Here is an 18,913-nt window from a genome sequence, read left to right as displayed (position 1 = left end):
GCTCTGTCAGCCCTGCGCCTGCACTGGCCGGGCGGCGGTGGATCACCTGGGGCGGCCCCGCCTCCCCCGCCGCCTTCGCTCCAGTGCGGGCCGGGCCGGAGCCGAGCCGGAGCCGAGCCGGCACACGCCGCTCCGCCCGCGCCCCGCAGCCTGGTCCCGGGGGGCTCCGCTCGCTGGGGTGGGCGTCCGGCCGAGGGGCGTCCGCGCGCTCCCCGCGCCCCTCCCGGCGCGCTGAGCTCGGAGGCGGCCGCGAGCGCTCGGACCGGGAGGCGTGTCCGCGCCCCGAGCCGGCCCCGCGGGCTAAGTCCCGCCCGCCGCTTCGGGAGAGGCCGTCCGCGGCCGGGAGGTGCGCCGTGCCGGCCCGGCCTCCGAGGAGCGGGCAGCGGGCCGCCGGGTGGGCGAAGGGCTGCGGGCCCGCGATGGCCGAGGAGATCGACTGGCTGGACCTGCCCGGCCGCTGGACCTACGGAGTGGACCGCGGCGGGAGAGTCTTCTTCGTCAAGTACGTGGGTCCCTCCTGTGTTTTCATGTTTTCTCTGAAGTTGGCCAACTGGAAGGGTGGTGGGGCCGGGGGCGGCTGGAGGGTGGGGAGCGGTGGCTGGAGGGGCAGCGTGACTAATAAGTTTATCGGCGTGCCGGTTTGAATGTGTCTCCCGCCTTTCCCTCGATGGGTCAAAGTCCTGCGAAGGCTCAGCGCTGACCTGGGTCTGGGAAGGCAGGGCAGGGCCCGGCAGGTGCTGGGCTTTCTCCTCTCCCCCAGCCACGGGGGTGGGGCCCTGAGGACAGCGGCTAGACCCCGCGCCAGCCTGCAGTTCTTCCCTTTCAGCTGGGTCCACCGAAAGGGCGGGGGGCGAGTACTTTCTTTTTTGGCCCGCCCCACCCCCCGACCCCCACTTCCTACGGGAAGACTTGGACTCAGCGACAAGATGCCGAGGGACCCTGCCTCTGCCACCCAGTTCCGGGCAATCCCACACCCTAGGACTCAGGGGTCCCCAGAGGGCAGTCCCTCTCCCTTCCTGCTTCTTTTTGAGGCTGTGGTCCAGGGGAAGGAGAAGATGCCCACAATGCGTTTGGCGCTCTTTAGAGGGAGGGAGCCTTTGCTGCTCCTAGTCATATATTAGCACTGTTATATTAATTTCATAAACCAAAATGGCTCTGGCATAATCTCATTATACCGGCGTGGCCCCGCTGGCGCTGTTTTGGCCCACTCCTACTGTAGTCATCTTTTGCCAGGAGAAAAATCTCCCGATAATCTAGCAAGTCTAGAACCACAGCATTCTGAACTGTTACCCACACATGATGAGGCTTCCCCTCCTCAAGACAGTCACTTACAGAGCATTAGAGCTGAGAGGAGCCTTGGATGCAACCCCTTCATTTTTCAGGTCAGGAGCGAGGTCCCCAGAGACTGAGAGTACTTGTCCAGAGATAAAACCACTGGTTAGTTAGAGCTCGGACGAAGCCCAGTGCCGGTGGATCTGGGTGCACTGCTTCTCCCCTGGTACCAGGCGGCCTTTGCAGGAGCTCAAGCAGCCAGCAGTTTCTCTCTGGAGTTTCTGAGTTTCCACATTTGCTGTAGGCCTTTCTTCTGTAATTATCGCACCGTGATCATAATTGATGTTGTAATTATATTATCTTAGAAATTAACTCTACTAAAGTTCTTGACCCTAGGTCAGATTCTTAAATAACAGAACTTCCCCGGTATTAAAACTGGAGTCCCTTCAGTCAGTAGTTTGAGACTTTACAGTCCATAAAAATCACCCAAGGAACTTATTAAAAAGGCTGATTCCGGAGCGCTACATCCCAAGATTCCAATTCAGAAGATCTGGTGTGGTGCCCGAGAATCTGAATTTCCACAAACTCCTCAGATATTCTGAGGCAGTGGTTAATGTGGCTCTTCTCTTCTTTCCTCTCAATCTCTTGTTTGCCTTCTGACTTCTTTTCATCTTTCATTCCAGAAATATTTATTGAGTATCCACTATTTGTCTGCCACAGTGCTAGGCATTGGAGGTAAAAAAAAAAAAAAAAAGCAATAAGATACAGATACCTTCCTTGAAGGTAGTAGGGAGAAAAAGGCAAAAAAAATCCTTAAGAAATAATAGCATACATTCTAGAGGTATTTGCATGATGTTATAGGAACACACGGAAGAAAGAGCTAATGCTCTCTGGGGAGTTGAGGGAGGGCCTCCTGGAGGAGGAAATATTTGAGCTGATTCTGGAGGACAGAGACTACAGTGAAAGGGGCCTTGAAGCAGAGGCCTGTGGGAAGGAGGGTACTGATAGGTGCCAGGGCACGAGTTATGTAGAACACTCTGAGGGGTTCAGTAGAGATGGAGTGGAGGCTGCCGGCACGCTGCAGAAGATGAGGCAGAACAAGTAGGAAGGGGACTGCTTTGGAGAAAGGCCTTGTGTGTTCGGCTAAGGGGTTTGAACTTGATCCTGGAGGTGATGGGGCACCAAAGGAGATTGTAAACAGAGCACTGGCATAGTTAGATTTGCGTTTTAGCAGGATCTCTCTTGGGCAGCTGCATGGATGATGATTTGAGGGCTGAATGGGGGGCAGGGCGAGAAATTTGAGGTATGGAGAGCAGTTAGGAGGCGATTGTAAAAAGTTTGGGAGACAGCTGACGGGGACCTGAATTAAAGCGGTGAGACTAGAACGAAGGGGAGGGAGAGATGGGAGCAATCTTTAGTAGGAGAATCGCGAGTGTTCATTTAGTACCTGGGTAGTGGGGAATGGGGGGTGGAAAGGAAGAACTGAAGGTAAATCTCAGAATTTTGAATTTGAGTTTGACAGAGATCAGGAGTATGAGAAGAGGAACAGATTTTAGGGAGAGTACAGGTTCAATAGGGAGATACTGAATTCGAGGTCCCCGTAGGACATTCAGGCAGCTGGATGTACAGGATGGAGGTTGAAGAGAGAGGCCAGGGCTGGAGAGAGAATCCTGGGAGTCATCGCTGGAGGTGGAACCACCCAGAAGTGTGTGAGGGAGAAGACAGGAGGGTACCCAGGCAGGAGGGCACCAGCATTGAAGGAAAGGATAGAGGAAGAGAGGCCAGGTGGAGAAGAAGACCCAGGGGTTGCAGAGGTGGGTAGCACAAGGGCAGGGTAGGGTGCTGCCCTAGAAGGCGAGGAAGAGGGGTGTTGAGAAGGAAGGAACGGTCCACAGAGGAAAAGCCAAACGAGCTCAAGGCTGAAAGATATCTGCTGGGTTTCAGAGCCAGGGAGGTTTTCAGTGCCCTTGAGGAAAGTGGTCTCAGGGGAGGGCGGGGACAGAAACCAGACTGCAGACGACTGGTGAGTGGGAGACCAGGAAGTGGGGACAGCTAGAAGGGACTAGTTTCCCAGAGGGATGTCTGGTCAGTAAGAAGAAGAGAAGGAGAAGGGAAGCTGGGAGAGGAGGAGGCATTGAGAGGGAGGCCGAGAGCTCAGACTGGAAGATGTGAAGGAGTGGAGTCTAAAGGGATGGACCCAAGAGGGAGAGAGAAGTTGAAAGTACAAGTCTGTGATGCTCAATAGAATAAGGTTCTAGAAAAGATGGGAGAGGTTGGGGACTACAACCCAGGCAGAGGGTTTAGCCTTAAATGGAGGAAGCCACCTCTTCTCCAGTGTAGAGACAAGTGTTAAAGGATGATGGGAACATGGGTCAGTTTGGAGGTGGGGCGGTTGGGTGTGTTGGGGAAGCACCTGCATAATGGTTTCTATTTTTTCTTTTTTTTAAATGAGGTTTTTTTTTTTTTTTGAGGAAGATTGGCCCTGAGCTAACATCTGTTGCCAGTCTTCCTCTTTTTTTCTTTTTCTCCCCAAAGCCCCCGGTACATAGTTGTATATCAGTTGTTATTTTTTCTTGAGTTAAGAGATAAGATTATCCACTGAGAATGGGGAAGAGGGGGGGAGGCAGGCCTGGGCCTTGAGGTTGGTGGGGAAGCCTTAGAACACTCTGCAAGTGGCAACTGACTAGGGACCCTGGAGAAGATTCTAGGTGGCGCTTAGGGCCCAGCCAAGCCTGGGGACTGTGGATTTGCAGTGACACCAGTCCTCCCAGTTCCAGTTTCCCCATCAGCCCAAAGCGGGAGTGGAGACAGCCTGTGAATGCATTGCTCTGGGCTAGGGCTGACGAGGGGAGGCTAGCAGGACAAGGGGAAGAGGGAGTCAAGGGTGTGGGGGTGTTGTGCCCACCCCTGTGATATCCGTGAGATCCAGGCGAGGTGGAGATAGAGTGAGGTCTGTGGGAGCCGACAGTGTGAGAGGAGGGGAGGGATGGGGGCTGAAGAGAAGGTGTAAGAATCAGTTTCACCTCCCACTTAAAGTTCAGTGCTGGCTGATCTCTCCTTCCCGGCTTCCTCTCCCACTGCCTCCCAGGACCGAAGCCCAGACCACAGGTCATCTCTGAAGGCGCACAATGGCTCCCGGGCCCCAGGGGCACCAGGACAGTGACTTTGTTCCTTCTCTCCTCATCAGAGGGGTGGGTCAGCTGGGAAATCTCTTCCTACAGCAGGTGTCCAGACTTAGAGAAACATTAGTAGAGTTAAGAGAAAAGAAAACATATGTCCACACAAAGACTTGGAGACGAATGTTCATAGCAGCTTTATTTGTGGTGGCCAGAACTGAAAACAACCCAAATGTCCATCAACGGGTGAGTGGATGAACACACGTGGTATATCCTACAATGGAATACTACTCAGTAATGAAACGGAATGAACTGTTAACACATGCTACCATTTGGAAGAAAGAAACAAGGAACGAAAGAAGGAAAAGTCTAGTTTGTATGATTCCATTTATCTAAAATTCTAGAAACTGTAGAAAATGCAGACTTATCTATAGTAACAGAAAGCAGATCAGTTGCTCTGGGGGGAGGGTGAGGATAGCAGGAGTTGGAGAGAGGGAGAGGAATTACAAAGGGGCACAAAGAAAGTTTGGGAGTTCACATCTTGATTTGGTGGTAGTTTCGCAGGTGTATACATATGTGAAAACTTATTAAATTGTACCCTTTAAATATGTGCAGTTTAGGGCCGGCTCCGTGGCTTAGCGGTTAAGTGCGTGCGCTCTGATGCTGGCGGCCCGGGTTCGGATCCCGGGCACGCCCCAAGGCACCACTTCTCCGTCCAACGTGAGGCCGAGACCCACGTACAGCAACTAGAAGGATGTGAACCTATGACATACAACTATCTACTGGGGCTTTGGGGGGAAAAAAAAAATGAATAAATAAATATGTGCAGTTTATTCTGTATCTTACTTTAGTAAAAATTTAGTGGAGCCCTTCCTAGTGGAGTTTATTATATTAAGGTATTAATTATGCTTTAAAAGCATTGAGTGAAGTCCTGTCCTGGCACTGAGGCCCCACCCTACAGCCTGGATGACCCAGGTGATCTGAGAGGTCTCTCCTCCACACGCCTGGATCCGTCCTGCTAGGTTACATCGGGCTCGGGGAAAATTGGTGTCGCTTGGTTGGTGGGGGATTGAGAAATGTTGATGGGCTCATCTGCCATCAGACCTAGAGCCCAGAGGGTCTGCATTGTTGGGGAGCCCACCTTGCTGGGAGTGAGACATTAGCAAGAGCTTAGGTTTTAGAGGGGACAGATCTATGTCTGAATCCTGGCTTCATCACTTATTGATTGTGTGACTTGGGGACAAATTACTTAACTTCTCTGAAGCCCAGATTCATAATTCTATAAACTTCCTAATGGGAGGGAGTGTTGGGAATGAAACTACATAGCATTGTAGACATTCAGGGACCGTGGGTTCACTCAGCCTCCTCCTTTCTTCTTTTCTTTTCTTTTCTTTTTTTTTTTTGTGAGGAGATCAGCCCTGAGCTAACATCTGCCAATCCTCCTCTTTTTTTGCTGAGGAAGACCGACCCTGGGCCAACATCCATGCCCATCTTCTTCCACTTTATATGGGACACTGCCACAGCATGGCTTAACAAGCAGTGCATCGGTGCGCGCCTGGGATCCGAACCTGCGAACCCCGGGCGCCGCAGCAGAGCGCACGCACTTAACCGCCTGCGCCACTGGGCCGGCCCTCCCTCCTTTCTTATCCATCGACAAGCTGTCAGTTAAAGACCTTCCCTGTTCTTCCCATGCGACGTCGCCAGTCCCCTCAAATGTCCCCTCTTCAGTGAAGCCTTCGTGCTGTTCCCCTTCCTCAACTTCATCCCGGTCAGCACTCCCTCCTCGGCCATGGTGTAACACTCTCTATGCAGAGCTCTCATACGGATTATAGTTCCCATTGCTTCATATTGCAACTCTCTTTTTATATACCTGTTTGCCCAGTGGGTTATAAGTCCTTTGAGGTCAGGGATCAGAGATGAGTATTTGTCTCTGAGTCCTCAGAGTCTGCTCAGTAAGTGCTCTGTGAATGTGAGTGAACGAATGGCAGTGCGGATGCCCCATCTCAGGTGTTTGGGATGGGACAGTCAGTGTTGATGTGAATTTAGAGATGAGTGTCCTGCTCAGGGAAGCCTCTCTTGTATGTGACACTTTCTTATTGGTTTTCACAGTGATGAGGAAAAGTCAACCAGCTGGGTGCACCCTGGGACAGAGTCACCCATCCAGAGTGGACACTCCTCCAGCCCAGGTAAGGAGTGCATCTGTCTTTGCCTTTGCAGTCGAGGAGGAAGCAGTGGCTCCCAATGGCAGTAGGAACACCCTGCTCTGACTTTGCTTCTGACTTTCCTTTCTTTGTGGATGGACCAAGCTTAGCATTTGGACCGCCATCTGGGAGATGTTGCAGGAGGGTTAATGCTCACCTCAAGGTCTTTCCAAGCTTCCAGCTCTATGATTAGTATCTGGGACAGACCTTTGAGGACAAGTATTATACTCCTCTCTCATCCCTCGGCCCAGTCAGAAAATCCCGTCTGTCCTGAGATCTCTTGAGCTGGGCAGAGCCGCAGCCCCAGTGCTGTATCATAGCACTTCATGCCACGATGGAAATATTCTCTCTCTGCGCTGCCCAGTACAGTCGCCACTAGTCACGTGTACCTGCTGTGCAATTGAAATGAAAGTGTGACTGAGGAACTGAATTTTAGATTTTAATTAATTTTAAATTTAAATATCCCCACATGGGGGCCAGCCTGGTGGTGCAAGTGGTTAAGTGCGCGTGCTCTGCTCTGGCGGCCCAGGGCTCGCTGGTTCGGATCCCGGGCTCGCACCGGTGCATCACTTGTCAAGCCATGCTGTCCCATATAAAGTGGAGGAAAATGGGCATGGATGTCAGCCCAGGGCCAGTCTTCCTCAGCAAAAAAAAGAGGAGGATTGGCAGATGTAGGCTCAGGGCCGATCTTCCTTACACACACACACACACAATATATCCCCACATGGCTAGTAGGAACTCCTTCTCATCAAGGGGAACATGAAAGAAAAGTGGACAGGGCCAACACTGACTGCTCACTCTGGAGAAGACCCTGTTGCTAGCTCTCAGGGACCTCGCAGGCTGGTGCAGAGGAGGGACACGGAGGGCCAAGGAAGATTCCCATCTAATTGAAGAGGTGGAGACCCCGAGAGTCAGAAGGCCGGGGTCACTTCAAGTGAACAGCACCGTCCTTGTCAGGAGGCTGCCACAGGCCACTAAAGGGCAGGGATGCGAGCTGCTACGTGGGAAACCCCCGCCCCCACTGGCCTTCCAGCCCTTCACCTGACCGCACTGCAGTCATGTGGTTCCAGGAGCCAGTTGCTCATGGAACATGCCGGCACTGCGGACCCGTTGGGTTAAGGTGTTGACTTGCCCAGGCCTACTTTCTTTTAGATTCTGGGCTGGAATCATTGTGTTTTCAGAGCTGGAAGGGACTTCAGGGATCCTGGAGTCCAACTCCTTCATGTTGAAGGAAGGGAAATTGAAGAGCCCAGAGGAAGTGCCTGGCTCAAGGCCACTCAGCGAGTAAGCAAAGCAGTATCGGGCTCAAACGTAGACGTTCTAGAGGCAGACACACCTGAGCTCAGACCTGGGCGCTACTTTCTGTTGCCATGGTCTTGAGCGAGTGGTCTGATCCTTCCCGGACTTGGCTTCTTCGTCTGTGAAATGGGGTAGGATTATAAACCTCAAAAGGCTGGAGTGAAGATTACAGGAGAGAGTCACTATTGATGGAGGTGACTGCTGTCGTTATTGTCACTGTTGTATTTCCGACCTGAAGCGAGGCCTCCTGACCCCATGGCCAAGCTGTTTCCCTCTTGCTGTTGGTGTGATTGCCGCCTCCAGTGCCCCAGCTGTTCACAATTTAGTCCATCCCTCCCATCTTGACCCTCAGTAGGACTGGAGGGTGAATAAAAGCCTGTGAGCCAGTTCTTTCATTTTTGGCTGCAGCCAGCTGGTTGTGCAAGGCTGGGAAGGGGTTAAAGTGCCGCCGAAGCTTGCTGAGAGGGCAGCTGCCTCGGCGGGCACTCCGCCTGGACAGGAGTATAAGCGGTCGTGGTGTTGCCCGGGCAGAGAGGGCAGTGTGGAGGGGAGTTGCTGGAAAAGGCAGGGGACATAATCCATGCTGGCCTCTTTCCCAGGCACATCACAGTGGCAGGATTATTTATGATTCTGACCCAATGGGGATCCCTTCACTTGGGGAGGCTGCCAACCTGGCCCTGCTGAATGGGGACGTCCTCCCACAGGGACAGAGGGGAACAAGTAGCATTTATGGAGCAGCTCAGAGGAAAGAATGTGAGCTTTGGAGGCCGTAAACCAGACTCACATCCCGGCCCAGACACTCTCTGTGTGACCTTAAGCAAGTTGATTAACCTCTCTGGGTCTCAGTTTCCTCATTTGTAAAAGTGTTTGGGCTGGTGCCTGTTAACATGTTGCTGTGCAGATTAAATGTGCTGGCAGTGGCACCATGTGTAGCTTAGAGGAAGGAAGCACTCGCTAAGTGGTAGCTGGTGTTATTATTTCTATGGACCAAGCCCTGCCAGGGGAGTGGGTCCGCTGGCTGCCCTGCTGCGTTGAAGCAGCAGCATCACCATCAGCAGCAACTGTGGAAATCTAAACCCTTGATAAATAGGGGTGAGTAAATGGATGAATGAAAACGGGGCTGACCCCTCTACAGAACCCAGCTCTGCAGAGAACCATAGGCAGCAGAGAATATCGCTGGAGAGGTTCAGACCCCCGGCAAATAGCTATGCTTTATAAACCTCACACACAAGGCGGGTGTCTGGACCGATAAGAGAGGTGGCAGTGGTTGTCAGGAGAAGCTGGACCTGTTTTCCAGGAGGTCAATGCCGGGGCTCTCGCGCTCCCAAAACGAATGCTCCCCACCTGGGCCCTGCCTGTCCCCACCTCTGACAGCGGATTCTCTTGGGTTTCTCAAAAGACTCCTCCTCCTCTGCCTTGTGGTGGAGGAATCTCATTTGCTGGGAGGCAGTACACTGCCAGGGTGGCTGTTTGGGAGAGTGGACAGGATGAGGGCGCTCCAGGAGGCACCATGCTCCCCGGAGCCTCCAGTCAGGGCAGCGCCCACCTGCAGGGGCTGCCCAGGCACTTTTGGGAGGGTCAGCTGCCTCAGCTATGCTGTCCTGGCTCACTGATTCTCCACTCTGAGCATTTCCATGGTTAGTTTTTTTGAGAGGTGCTATCAAAAAAATTTTAAAGTCTCTCCATTTTTCTGGGACTGATTTCCAAAGTCCTCAGCAGCTCATCCAAAAGCAGCAGAATCTGGAGGTAATAACACTGGTCTGGGATTGAGAGACTTGAGTCCTGGTCTGATCTTGCGTGCTAATTATCTGTGACGCCTGGGGCATGTGACCACCCTTGGCTCTAGCTTCTGCTTCTGTGACACCAGGGTGCTTGTGGGATGATCCTGAGGACCCTTCCAGGGCCACCATCTGTGCATTCACTGCTGTATCCCCCGGGGGCTGGTGCAGGGCCTGGCACGGAGCAGATGCTCAGGAAAAGTTTGTTGAATGAATGAGTGGATCTTTGAGGCAACAATTCATTTGGTCACTTCACCGCTCATTGACAGGGGACGTCCCTTCCACTGCCATCTCTCTTATTTGCTGGAAACATAGATTGATAGGAATAATGGACAGAAAAGGGTGAAATGGTTGGTTTGAACACTGTTGGCTCATCTAGGAATCTTCCTGGTTCTCCCAGCCCCAGCCCTCCTGACGCAGATCGGGCTTGTGGGGCTGAGAAGGAAGAGAGGGTGATCTTGTGACTTTGCTTCCTCACAGGTTTGCCCAGGGGATGGGAGGTGGATTCCACCCGGGAAGGAGCCGTGTACTTCATCAAGTGAGTAAGGTGGAGTTTCTGGTCTCACTGTTGGTGCCGCTTTTGTGCTTGTCACTGACGCCACCTCCTCGGGAGAAGAGGTGGTTAAAGGGTCTGGTTTTTCGCTGAAGGCCTTGCCGGGGTCTGAATGGCCAGGAGGCGTCAAGGCTTCTGGGAGAGCGCTGCAGATAAAGGCAGGAGTGTGTGTGTCTGTGTGCATGTTTACGTTGGCCCCGGGAGCGCCAGTGTCAATCACGGGAAGTTTTCTGGGTTGGGGTGGGTGGGTGGAGCGTTGGGCTGGGCTGTATGGGTGGGAGGGAGACGGCTCAACAAAGTAGAGGAAAGAGCTCTTCTGGAAACACACGGGACAAAGGTTCAGAGGCAGGAGATGGAGCTCTGGATGCCATGAGCGGGAGGAAGTGGGGCCAGTGTGGGGAGGGTGTGAATAGGGTGCACAGACAGGCAGGTTGGGTGGTGGCACAGCCGACTGTGACCCTTGTTCTCCTGGGTGGGGGCGTTTGCAATCCTGGAGGTGGCAGGTGTGTGGGGTGCTGTGCTTTCCTCTAGGGGGTTGGTCAGGCCCTGGTAGCTCACGCTCTCAGCAACTGAAGGTGCACTGGCGAACGGCCTGGACGTAGCCTCGGGAGCAGAAGACAGCTCTTTGGGCTGGAGTGGTCCGCACCTACCTGAGTGGACTCACTGCCCTCTGCCGTGGTCTGGTCTCTCCATCTCCCGGCCGGGTGGGGTCCTGGCCTCTTTCCCATGGGTGAGGCTCAGCGTGCTCAGGCCTGTGGGTCGCCCCGCCTGGGCTGGCCTCAGACTCTGCAGGGCTGGTGGAGAGCGGCTGCCCCAGGGAGCCCCCGCCCAGGCGGTGGAGGGAGTGCCCTCTTCCTGTCTCCTTCCTCTCCCTCTCTTCTTCGAAGTCTTCATCGTCTACACCATGAGCTGTCATCTTTCCATCCCCTGCCTTAGATCAGTCAGCACTTATATCATCTTGGCTGTGAACTGTATTCTTAAAACAACAACAAAAAGGACAAAGTATCTGTTTTGGAAATTGTTCTGATATGACAGGGCTCTTACAGCCTGAGCTTTCCCTGAAATTGAACCAAAATCCTTCTTGGTTCAGTTAAGACTTATTTCTTCTTTTCCCCTTGAAGATACCCTCATAGAATTCCTTTATGTGCATTGGGTTCTTGAGACCATTTACTAAGCACTTTCACATGTATTACCTCATCTCTTCAGTCTCTAAAAACTCGCCACCTACTGTGGTCTGGCCCTGTCTACTTCTCTGACCTCAACTGCCACGCTGGCCAGCTATGCTGATTTTCATCTTTCTTGTCCTCTATCAGGCCAAGTTCATTCTGACCTCAGGGCCTTTGCATCTGCTGCTTCCTCTGCCTGGGAGCACTTTCCTCCTATTTTTGCACATCTAGCTCCTACTTCTCGTTTAGCTCAAATGTCGTCTTCTCAGAGGGACCTTTCTTGACTGTCCCAGCTGAAGTCCCCCCCTCCTCCTAGTCCCTCTTACTTTCTTCATAGCACCTACCATGACTGGAATGTTTTTGGTTTATGTATTTGTTCACTTATTTATTGTTGGTATTCCTCCACTGGCTTGTCAGCCCTGAGAACAAATTCTGGCTATTTTGTTTTCCACTCTATCCTAGAACCTTTCTGGCACACGATAGGAACCCAGTATTTGCTGAAATAAATAAATGAGTGAAAAATGTTGGGAGATAAACAACAGAGGCATAATTAATTCCTGCTTCAGCCACAGCCCAGCGTGCTCTCCTGAGGTCTCCCAATTCAGCGTGTCCGGTCCTGACTCATCACCTTCCCTCATGGACGGACGCTGGTTCCATCTTCCTCAGCAGCAGCTCCAAGGCAGGACCCTCAGTCCTCCTCAGGCCCCTCCCATAGGTCCTGCCAATTCTCCTCCTAAATATCTGTCAACCCACCCACTTCTCATCATCCCCATGGCCACCGCCTGAGTTCATGCCTACGTGACCTCTCTGCTGGAACATTCTAGCAGCTTTTCGACTGATCTTCCTGCCTCTAGGCCATCTTGCTGCAACAGTGCTTTTTTCTACAATGCAAATTTGCTCATATCTTTTTCCATTAAAAACCTTTCATGCTTCCCATCAGGTGTAGGATAGAATCTAAATTCCGAACACCGACACTGAGAGGGCCTCCTAATCTGGCCCCTGCCTTCCTCCCCCAGGCTGGCCTCCCACACTCCCCAGGTGGCCAGACCAAATCACCTGTGGTTCCCTCCGCACACGCCTCCCTTCCAGGCCTCCCAGCCTTTGCAAGTGCTAATCCCTCCTCAAACACATCTTGTGTCCACCTGTGAACACTTGCTGTTTCTTCAGGACTCTGCCTGTTGCATCGCTTCTTCAGGGAAGCCCGCTTGTATTGTAATTGTTTGTTTACACGTGTCATTTTCCCTAGATTGGTGGTCACAAATGTGAGTGTGCATCACAGTCCCCTGGAGGGCTTGTGAAAACAAACCGCTAGCCCCCCACCCCGAGATTTTGGTCAGAGGGGCTGAGGATTTCTATTTCATAGCAGGTCCCGGGTGATGCTGATGCTGCTGGTCCAGGGACCACACTTTGAGAACCACCCGTCTAGACTGAAAACTCATCAAGGGCAGGGGCGAACACAGAGTGGCCGTAAAGTCTGGAAACAGAGACAATATTATTTCATTATGTATTGTAATGAAATGTCAACCAGCCATCTGTTATGCATTTGTGCCTGTTCCTGGACGTGCTGGCCGCTCCATACAGCAGGAGTAGCCGTGGCTACTCTGAGAGCTGAGCGCTTTCCTCCATGATCTCATTCAATCCTGACAACAACGTTATGCGGGAGATGCTGTCCTCCCCAGCTGTTTGAACAAGTAAGGAGAAAACCGAGACTTAGTAAATGACTTGTTCAATGTCATGATGCTTGTGGAAAGCAGAGCTGGATGCAGCCCCATGTCTGCCTGATTTCACAGGCGGTGCTCTGAGTATCACGCCATGGCTACCTCCATCCTCGGACAAGGAAGGTGCTCGATAAACCCTGACTGAATGAGTGAGTGAGTGAATGAGTGAATGACTCCGGCCCACTCTCCTTGTTTTCACAGCTCCCTGCACAATCAATTCCCTGCAAAGGTTTATGACATTTGGTTGGTGGGTGAGTTAGAAACTCTGGGACCCCAGACATGGATCCCAAGAGGTCATAATAAGAGGCAGATATACAGACAACTTGGGAAGCTATTTTTTCCTTCTAGTGTGGATGAGTCAAATTTCACTGAGCAAATATTGACATTTGCCCAGGATCAGATGAATATAATTGTGTCAGTAAAGCCCTGGCTTTCATGTTGCCTGGAAGGTGCTTCTCACAGTGCCACCCTGATGCCATTGCTCCATGTGCCTGCAGTTTGAAGGTGTCGTGTACCAGAAAGGCTGTGCGAGGAGAGGAGAAAAAGCAAAGGGTTAAAACATGGGTTGAAACCCCTTGCATGCCTGTATGCATGTGCCACATCAGTCCACAAGAGGGCACCAAAGCACACATGATCGGCCCCACTGAGACCAGGAAGGGGTTTGCTAAGTGGTGACCCACAGCTTCACTCCAGGACCTGATAGAACCATCTTGACCATCCTCTGCCATGTCTCAACCACCACGGCTATGGGAGACTTCTTTCCAATGCTTAAAGATCTGTCTGTGTGACACCCATTCCTGATTTTCCCTGGCCCCGACTCCTTCCCCTGAAGCAGCCAGCCGTGGAGCTTGCCAATTCTGTCTCCGAGGGTGCCTATCTCTTTCTCCACAGTTGGCAGGGAGGGAAACGTGGCAGGGGCACTTTCTGCAGAACTACACCCCTGATAACCCTTGTTCCCAACCTGGGCCCTGCTGCTCCCCCCACGCCAACTTGGCCTAGCACCTCTTCACTCCTGGGGAGCCCCACCCAGCGTTATCACTTCTTCCAGTTTCTGGTTTGAATGCTTCCGCCAAGAAGGTGCCAGAACGGGCAGTCACTCCCTCTGGTGCCTCCAGCTCGTCCGTGAGCTGCTCGGTGCTGTGCAGGGGCTGCGGGAGGCAGGGACGCAGAAGCCCAGGGCTCTGCCCCTGATGTTCGTGGGATGGGTCCCTGAGAGTCATCAATGTAGACCCCAACCTGTGGGATCCCAGAGAGGTGGTGCGCCGGAGTGCAGCGGAGCCACTAAGAGTTGTTCTGTTGTCTCCAGAGGGAGAGAGTCACAGGGTGGCAGATCTGGTAATTAGTGACCCGACTAGCTCTGCCCATAGAAAGGCACATAACACCCCAGAGCAGCAAAGAGTGAGACAGACGAGAAGAAAAGTAGTGAATGGTGTGGGGCTTGGGGGAGAGAAACCCCATTTGCAGATGAGGAAAACTGAGGTCTAGCAGTCAAGTAGCATGTTCAAGTCCCTCAGCTGGTCAGGGGTGGAGCTGGGTTCAAACTCATGTAGGTCCTGAGAGAGAAATCCTCAGGTGGGCTCCTTGCTCTGCTCCCCAGTTGGTGCATTCTGGGAGGGAGAGAGCCACGTGGACACGGCCTGGGTGAGGAATGGGTAAGGCACCTTTGAGGGGCAAGTCAGTCAATTTCGTGGCCACCAAGACTGTGGCGGGATTGGTGATGTCACTCGAAAGGCAGGGAGGACCTGAGTGTTTAGAGACTGTGACTGTGTGACCAGGAGTTTTGGTGAGCACAGGGGCCGTGGATTCTAGAGCACAGAATGGGCAGAATCACAGAGGCGCTTTCCACAGAATCCTCTCTCCCTCAGGCCGCAGCTTACCCCCCTCCCATCCTGTCTCAGATGAGTCTCGCTTCTCCTCTGCTGGGCTAACAGAAAGAGAAGTTAGATTTGGTGAAGGGAGTTTGTTTCTCTGCTCCACCTCACCCATCCTTGTCGGAACTCTAAGGCCCTCCTGCTGCGATGTTTCCGCACCTTGCTCCCCAAAACGAAGGCACTGCCCCCACAGCAATCCTCCTTTTGGCCTCTCCTGCCTCCAGGGCCACCCAAGTCTCCAGAAGCATCACCATGTCTGGCTCAGGCTTCTCAGAGGATCTGTGTGAGACTCGTCTGCAGCCCTTGCCCTGTGTCTGCCAGAGAGGAAGCCCTCCCAGCAGGCCCATCTGTCTGTCTCCTGCCTTTTCCAGCTGCCTGAGGATTGTGTGGGATGGGGGCTGGGCTCCTTGTCCTCTTCTCCCCTCTCCCTGTCCCCTCGTGGATGCTGTAACCTCTGGCCCCAATGCTGCTTTGCTCCTTCAGCTCCTCAAGGCCAGAGACCCCCCAAGATCCCCTCAACTTGGTCTGGCTGGAAGCCGGCCCTCCTCTGCCTGTACTTGGCCTTGCCAAGTCCTGGAGAGCCAGGGCAGGTGGGTTGGGCTTCATCGGTGCTGCCTGGCACTGGGCCTGCACCCAGGACTTCTCTGCCCTTCAGCTGAATGGCTTTCCCATAGCCGATGACCTCAGCATCTCAGCCAGGCCGAGGGATAAGAGAGGGCTGACCCAGGGAGCCCTCTCCCCACCACTGCTTCAGGTGAGTGCCTGCTGCTCTAACCTGAGATTCCCGGCTCTGGCCTGGCCTGCTCAGGGTTGGGAAGGACGGTCCTTCCAGTAGCTCTCTCTGGGGTGTGTAGGAGTGGGGTGTGGATTAGATCCCCTTAACAACACCCCCTCCACCAACTGGGCTCCTCCTGGACCCTGGGAGGGAAGTCGGTCCTCCTTCTTCTTCCATGGTAGATTCTTTTTAAAGATAAAGACTTCAGTTGATAAAAACGATGCTTAGGGCCGGCCCCATGGCTTAGCGGTTAAGTGCACGCGCTCCGCTACTGGCGGCCTGGGTTCGGATCCCAGGCGTGCACTGACGCACCGCTTGTCCGGCCGTGCTGAGGCTGTGTCCCACAGACAGCAGCTAGAAGGATGTGCAACTATGACATACAACTATCTACTGGGGCTTTGGGGAGAAAAAGGGAAAAAAAGGAGGAGGATGGGCAATAGATGTCAGGTCAGAGCTGGTCTTCCTCAACAAAAAGAGGAGGATTAGCATGGATGTTAGCTCAGGGCTAATCTTCCTCACCAAAAAAAAAAAAAATGATGCTTATACTCAGATCACATTAAAAGAGACCTTTAGAGAAGGGTAAATAATTGTATTTGAGTGAAGAGAGGCTTAATTTTTAAAATCAAGTTGTTCTAATGATAAACATTCAAGCGAGATGTGATAATCGTGTGGGTGGGTCCTTGCAGATGCCCCTCCTCCAGCCCCTGCTTCTTGAAATAGTTCTGTATTCAGAAGTGACCCCACGAGCTCATCTAGTTCAGTCTCCAGCTTCTGGGTCTCAGGGGCAGGTGGGGTTGAGACCCCGTGAACCTGCCTGGAAGTTCAAGAATACTCCATTTTCTTTCTTTCTGATCCCGGTTATGAAACTCAGTGTTTCTATTGCATTTACCCATTGTCACAGAGAATCTATTATTTTTCCAGCATCCACAGAAATGTGAAGAGAAGGAGACTGAGGCAGAGAGAGAGAGAGAGACAGATTGAGATTGAGAAAGAGATCTCTTAATGGCATGGGCTTGTCTGCAGCAGAAACAGGGCTGCAATTCTATTGTCTGAAGCCCTCCCTTCTGCCTCTGACCCTCAATAATGCAAAACGCAGGTGCTCCCAGGCTCAGCTAGCATCCTTGCCTAAGGTCATTGGAGACCAATTTGGGCTGAGGACCTAGGAGGTCCTGGCATTTTGTAATGGGCTCCAACCAGCTCCAAATGTTATTTCTTTAAATTCATTGTGCTGGATTTGGGGGATGTGAAGGCACTAGGGCCCCGGCCAAGCCTACCTGATACCTAGACATGTGCCCATCTCTTGGGTGGGCAGCCACAGAGACAAAAGGCAACAGGCCTGGTGAGGCCTCAGGATGCCAGACCCCTGGGCAGCTTCTGGCTCCTTGCACTCTGATGGGAAAACTGCAAAATGCAGCTCACACAGCCGCTGGCCCAGATCTCCTTTGGGGGCAGCTTCGTCCCCGTGGTAGAAGGCCAGGAAGGCTGTGCTGAAGTCCTCTGTCCTCTCCCAGGCAGTCAGCTTGTCACTGGTGTGGATGGAGTTAAACCTTTCCGGGGACTATTTACTCCTGATCCTAAGTGACAGCTTGGGGAGAGAGAGTCACGTGGCCCTGAAATCCCCACGGGAGCCGATGGAGCATGCCCAGCTGCTTCTGCCTGGGAAAGATGCTGGATCCTGCAGTCACCACAACAGCATCCTCTCCCTGCGCCAGGGACCTGCCAGCCGGAGAGATGACTGATTAGACCAGATCAGATCCAGAGCCCCGCTCTTCAGAAGGGGCCCTGAGGGGCAGGGGAGGAAGACCCCAGCTGGCCTGAGCTGGGGGAGGGGTGCCGTGGGGCTTGGAGAGTTGTCGCTTTGCAGCACGGGGCTCACACCTCAGCAGCCGGTGAGTGTTTTGATGCATCATATAGATGAGGTGGGGGAAGGTTGGGCTCTGGTCAGGGCTGGCAGCCGCCTGCCGTGTGATGCTGGGCTGCTGGCACTGCGCTGCCACTGCTTTCCCCATCCCTCATTCTTGGCAGCATTACTAGAGGATCATGGATGCTGAGAATGCTAATTATAGCCTTTTCTGTGCCCCCACCCCCACCTCCAGAATCCCAGTGAGGGCTGATGTTGTTTGAATTGATTATGTTTGAATGGCATCTCCTGGGTGAGGCCAGCTTTGGGGCTGCCAGCTTCCTAGGGTCCAGCTGGGCCCACCAGCCTTGATGGAGCCAAGAGGCCAGCCCCACCCTGCCTCTAATCTTGCGAGAAGGACTGAGTCGAAGGCCAGCAGGAAGGAGAGATGGAGAGGGCCCACGGCCCAGGCTCAGGTCAGCCCCAGAGCCTCACCTCCCTCACTGTGGGGAGGGGTCAGGGTGTGTGTCTTTTATGGGCCGGAGATTGGGGCCCATGGCTGCCGAGGCTCTTGGATTCCTAGGGGGCCTCTCATCGCTGGGGTCTCAGATTTAGTGGGGAGCACCTGAAGGAGCCTGATGCATGGGCGTGGGGGCCATGCAGGGATGGGTTTATAATGGTGGGACCAGGAGGCAGCTAGCAGAGCCTCGGGCTTATTGTGTGAGTTTCTGGGCAAAGGAGCAAGGTTGGGGAGCTGGCAGAGAGAGGTGATGAGAGGTAGGGTGGGGGGCACGGAAGGGGCATTAGGCAGGAAAGGTAGAGGGAAAAGAAGGGAGAAAGGGCTACAGGAGATGCTCTTTGCTACCACAGGCCAGCCAGGGAAGGGAAGAAAGAGAGGGCTGGAGCCTGGGCCGTGGGCCTTGGCAGAGCCAGGATGCAGGGAGCCAGCCCTCGGGCGCAGGGGTGGGGAGGCTGAGCTGCAGGGGGGAAGGTGGTGGGAGGAAGATGGGCTCAGAGTCAGAGTCAGAGGGGGTCTGGGCCTTCAGGGCTTCGTGGTCCTTCCCCAATCCCTGTAGACCCCTCACCCTCAATCTGGTGGTTTGGGCCGTGTGGGCCACCAAGGGTTTCCTGCACGTGGGGTGGGAGCCCTGGCCGGCCTGTCTCTGCCTAAGCCTGCTGTCCAGATGGCTGCAGGGCATGGCAAGCCCTACCCTACACAGCCCCTGAGTCCTGGCTTCCAGCCACTTGGAGGAGCATGGAGCTGGGGAGGGTTCTGAGGGCTCCCACCTCAGAGCATTTCCACTTGGGCTTGTGCAGGAGATGA

The 18,913-nt window shown here is 53.5% G+C and overlaps 1 protein-coding gene across 9 annotated transcripts in view; it reads left to right on the top strand.

Annotated features, from left to right (window-relative positions):
- Positions 1-237: 237 nt before the first annotated feature.
- Positions 238-18,913, top strand: part of PLEKHA6 (pleckstrin homology domain containing A6) — a 135,909-nt gene continuing 117,233 nt past the window's right edge. For 4 of the 9 annotated variants that reach the window (XM_087436869.1, XM_087436880.1, XM_087436874.1 and 1 more), the window contains exons 1-3: positions 245-502; positions 6,498-6,574; positions 10,147-10,204. In XM_087436869.1, the coding sequence (XP_087292995.1) occupies positions 420-502; positions 6,498-6,574; positions 10,147-10,204 (218 nt within the window). In that variant the 5' untranslated portion in view covers positions 245-419. Of the gene's footprint in view, positions 503-6,497; positions 6,575-10,146; positions 10,205-18,913 lie in introns of all 9 variants that reach the window. The other 5 variants (XR_015553668.1, XM_087436857.1, XM_087436889.1 and 2 more) reach the window with 3 other exon arrangements.

This window comes from Ceratotherium simum, chromosome 2 (genome assembly GCF_057802395.1).
Source record: "Ceratotherium simum simum isolate JZ-2026a chromosome 2, ASM5780239v1, whole genome shotgun sequence".
NCBI classification, from domain to species: Eukaryota; Metazoa; Chordata; class Mammalia; order Perissodactyla; family Rhinocerotidae; genus Ceratotherium; species Ceratotherium simum.
Note: the sequence above shows the minus strand (reverse complement) of the source record. Positions and strands in the feature narration are given on the sequence as shown.